At 22.5% G+C, this 4,536-nt stretch overlaps 1 protein-coding gene across 2 annotated transcripts in view; it reads left to right on the forward strand.

The window, feature by feature from the left end:
• Nucleotides 1-151: 151 nt before the first annotated feature.
• The window catches only part of LOC102676944 (pre-mRNA-splicing factor syf1 homolog), a 5,236-nt gene continuing 851 nt past the window's right edge, over nucleotides 152-4,536 (forward strand). The window contains exons 1-13 of one of the 2 annotated variants that reach the window (XM_006608357.2): nucleotides 152-316; nucleotides 427-575; nucleotides 681-1,002; nucleotides 1,064-1,363; nucleotides 1,447-1,588; nucleotides 2,243-2,394; nucleotides 2,475-2,695; nucleotides 2,779-2,941; nucleotides 3,031-3,144; nucleotides 3,228-3,390; nucleotides 3,470-3,579; nucleotides 3,958-4,161; nucleotides 4,246-4,459. In XM_006608357.2, the coding sequence (XP_006608420.1) occupies nucleotides 275-316; nucleotides 427-575; nucleotides 681-1,002; nucleotides 1,064-1,363; nucleotides 1,447-1,588; nucleotides 2,243-2,394; nucleotides 2,475-2,695; nucleotides 2,779-2,941; nucleotides 3,031-3,144; nucleotides 3,228-3,390; nucleotides 3,470-3,579; nucleotides 3,958-4,161; nucleotides 4,246-4,459 (2,296 nt within the window). In that variant the 5' untranslated portion in view covers nucleotides 152-274. The remainder of the gene's footprint in view (nucleotides 317-426; nucleotides 576-680; nucleotides 1,003-1,063; nucleotides 1,364-1,446; nucleotides 1,589-2,242; nucleotides 2,395-2,474; nucleotides 2,696-2,778; nucleotides 2,942-3,030; nucleotides 3,145-3,227; nucleotides 3,391-3,469; nucleotides 3,580-3,957; nucleotides 4,162-4,245; nucleotides 4,460-4,536) is intronic. The other variant, XM_031512372.1, reaches the window with a different exon arrangement.

Raw genomic sequence — 4,536 nt, forward strand, 5'->3', positions numbered from 1 at the left:
ATATTTCTTAATATTTATAAATATCTAAATAAATATAATCTAAATAAATATCTAAATATATTCTTTAATAAATAAAAATATTTTCTATTAGATTTATATACAGCACTAAATTTTTCTTCATTATTATCAAATTTTTTTTTTCATTAATAATTTTTAATTACTAACGATCAATGAAATAGCACCTTGATGTAGTGTGGTTGAAACGAATTGTATCAAAATACACAGTACAAAAATAACCTCAAAATATCTCAAATAATTATTAAAATTTTCAATAATGTTAGAACGAAAAGATCCAGAAGGAAATATATACGTTTTCGTAAGTAATTTATTATAAATTACATTATGAATTACGTAATTCATGTGAATATCATTTTAATTTTTATAACATTATTTTATATCTTTATCTTTTATGTAATTTTTTTAAAGAATGAGGAAGATTTACCGTACGAAGAAGAAATTTTAAGAAATCCATATTCTGTAAAACATTGGCAACGTTATATAGATCACTTAAAAAGTACAAAAAGCAATAATTTAAATATTGTATATGAACGAGCATTGAAAGAACTTCCTGGAAGGTAAAATATAAAATTATATCTTTTTTGTTTCTTTTTATCAGATAAATTTTTATAAAATATTCATTTTTATTTATTTTTACTTTAATTTTCATTTTTATATGTTAGTTACAAATTATGGTATAATTATCTTCGTCAACGTGTCAATCAATTGAAGGGAAGATGTATAACTGATCTTCTTTATGAAGATGTAAATAATGCATTTGAACGTGCTTTAGTTTTCATGCATAAAATGCCTAGAATTTGGATGGATTATTGTACATTAATGACAGAACAATGTTATATTACACGTACTCGTCAAGTTTTTGATAGAGCACTTAGAGCTCTTCCTATTACACAGCATCATCGTATATGGCCATTGTATATTGAATTTTTGAAAAAACACAATGTATATGAAACTGCAGTCAGAGTTTTTAGACGATATCTAAAGGTAAAGTAGAATATTTTTATTTATTATGATTTGTATTTGATAATATAAAATATATTTCTAGTTAGCTCCAGAAGATACAGAAGAATATATAGAATACTTGAGATCAATTGGAAGGCTTGATGAAGCAGCTATAAAACTTGCACAAATTGTTAATCAAGATGATTTTATATCAAAGCATGGAAAATCTAATCATCAATTATGGAATGAATTATGTGATTTAATATCAAAGAATCCTTCTAAAATAAAATCTCTTAATGTGGATGCTATTATTAGAGGTGGATTAAGACGTTATACTGATCAATTAGGTCCTTTGTGGAATTCTTTAGCAGATTATTATGTTCGTAGTGGTTTATTTGAAAGGGTATTAAATTTTTTATTTAAAATTTTATTAAAATATAATTTATTAAGTTTAATCATATAACTTCATATTTTCACTTGAAATAGGCAAGAGATATTTATGAAGAAGCAATACAAACAGTAACTACTGTCAGAGATTTTACTCAAGTATTTGATGCCTATGCACAATTTGAAGAACTTAGTCTTAGTAAACGTATGGAAGAAGTTGCAAAAAATCCTACTGAAGATGGTATTGGAGATATATTTTTATTTTTAATATTCATATATTTTTTATTATATATATTGCAGTAAAAGTATCAATTCAATAAATGTTAGTTAACTATTCAATATATATACTATCAATTTATGAAATAAATGTATTCTAAAATCTATTAAATATAAACTAATAAATGCAGACATTTTCATATCTAATTTAATAAAAATATATACGATAAAACTATATTTGTGTGCATAGATATAGATAATTAGGAAATATATTGCATATATTTTCTAATTAATTTGTATAATATATATAATGATATAATTATAACGATTATTCGAACGATTAAAAAAAATAATAATTATTGCTGATATTATGAACCATCTATGGTTATCAAAAAAAATCTAACTAAATAATTTTAAAATATATTTAAAAAATTTTAAAAATATATTTAATGGATTTATTAAATTTATACATTGTACTTTATAGATTTTTAAATTTATACATTGTTTAGTAAATGTATATTATTATTAAAAATTGTATTGAATTGATATTTTCACTAAAATTTTAAGTATATATACACTATATAATAAATATATATATTTACTATTATATTTCAAGCTTTTATTGCAATAAAAATATATATATAGTTTATAATTTCATATTTTTCTATCATATTTATAGATGATATTGATTTGGAATTGAGATTAGCACGATTTGAACATTTAATGGAAAGACGTTTATTACTTTTGAATTCTGTATTACTCAGACAAAATCCTCATAATGTACAAGAATGGCATAAAAGAGTTAGACTTTATGAAGGACAACCACATGAAGTATAAAATATTTTTATTAAAATTTTTAGCAAAAAATATTTTATAATTTTGCTATTATGATTATCAATTTTTTTTTTTAGATCATTAATACATATACAGAAGCTGTACAAACTGTGCAACCACAATTAGCAGTAGGTAAATTACATACTTTATGGGTTGAGTTTGGTAAATTTTATGAAGAAAATAATCAAATAGCAGATGCTAGAGTAGTTTTTGAAAAAGCAACTCATGTTCCTTATACTAAAGTAGACGATCTCGCTTCTGTATGGTGTGAATGGGCAGAAATGGAAATTAGGCATGGGTATGTTATTTTTGTGTAAAATAATTTTTTCTAAACATATCAACATTTTATAATTAATATAACAATATATTTCATTTATACAGAAATTATAAAGAAGCATTAAAACTTATGCATCGCGCGACAGCTATGCCATTTCGCAAAGTAGCTTATCATGATGAGACAGAAACAGTTCAAATGAGATTATACAAATCTTTAAAAGTTTGGTCTATGTATGCTGATTTAGAAGAAAGTTTTGGAACATTTAAAGTATATTAATTTATTTTCTAAAATTATGTTTTTTAAATATTATTTATGAAATTTTGTAATTTTTAATATTTTTAATATTTTTTTTACAGACATGCAAAGCTGTATATGACAAAATTATAGATCTAAAAATTGCAACACCACAAATCATTATTAATTATGGTCTTTTTTTGGAAGAAAATAAATATTTTGAAGAAGCTTTCAGAGTATATATAATGGATGATATTAGAATATTATTGAAACTTTAATCATTTTTTTTCTTCATTAATAATTTAATTATTCTTTTTAGGCTTATGAAAAAGGTATTGCACTCTTTAAATGGCCTAATGTTTATGATATATGGAATACATATCTTACAAAATTTTTAAAGCGTTATGGTGGAACAAAATTAGAACGAACGCGAGATTTATTTGAACAATGTTTAGAATTTTGTCCACCAAAATATGCTAAAGGTATTTTCAAATAATATTTAATTATATGTATTATAAAAAATAATGTTTTCTTTTTTTATTTAATTTTTTCTTATTGCAGCTTTATATTTACTGTATGCAAAATTAGAAGAAGAACATGGTTTAGCTAGACATGCGATGTCTGTATATGAACGAGCAACAAATGCTGTTCTTCCCGAAGAAAGATTTGAGGTAAAAAATATAATAATATTGATTTCACATATATTTAAGTATATCAATTATATTATTAAATATATATAGTAAATCTCATCCCAAAATTTTTTGATTCTAAATGGCTCCTAGATTATTTGATTTAAAATAAAGATCATGTTGATATCTGCAAAAATTTCAGAGAAAGTAGTTTATAATTTTATTCACTTATATAAATACATGTTTACCGATAATATAATACATATACATATATATATATTAAGAATATGGATTTTTAATTTTGAAACATGTTACATGTATCCCTATATTTTAATATTTAATGTTCAAAATCAAGACACAATAAAAAAAAATTGTCATACAAATTTATATTTAATAAAAATTTAATATGCATTTTTACAGATGTTCAATATATATATAAAAAAAGCAGCAGATATATATGGTGTACCAAAAACAAGACAGATATATGAAAAAGCTATTGAAGTACTTAATGAAGATAATACAAGAGAAATGTGTTTAAGGTTTGCAGAAATGGAAACAAAATTAGGAGAAGTTGATAGAGCTCGGGCAATATATGCCCACTGCAGTCAAATTTGTGATCCAAGAGTATAAAATATTATTTAATTGAATGATATAATAATAATATTGAAATTAATATTATATTCGTATATATTTTTTTATTTTATTTAGGTAGCATCAAATTTTTGGCAAATATGGAAAGAATTTGAAGTAAGACATGGTAATGAAGATACTATGCGTGAAATGCTTCGAATTAAACGTAGTGTACAAGCTATGTACAATACTCAAGTAAATATGATGTCTGCACAAATGTTGAATAATACATCGAATTCACTATCGGATGTACCAGCAGATGCAATGCGTCTTTTGGATAGTAAAACACAAGGTATAGATTTTAATTTTATTATTATTATTATTATTATTATATATATTATATATATATATATATTATTATTATATATA

The sequence above is a fragment of the Apis dorsata genome, unplaced genomic scaffold, assembly GCF_000469605.1.
Source record: "Apis dorsata unplaced genomic scaffold, Apis dorsata 1.3 scaffold_34, whole genome shotgun sequence".
NCBI lineage: Eukaryota > Metazoa > Arthropoda > Insecta > Hymenoptera > Apidae > Apis > Apis dorsata.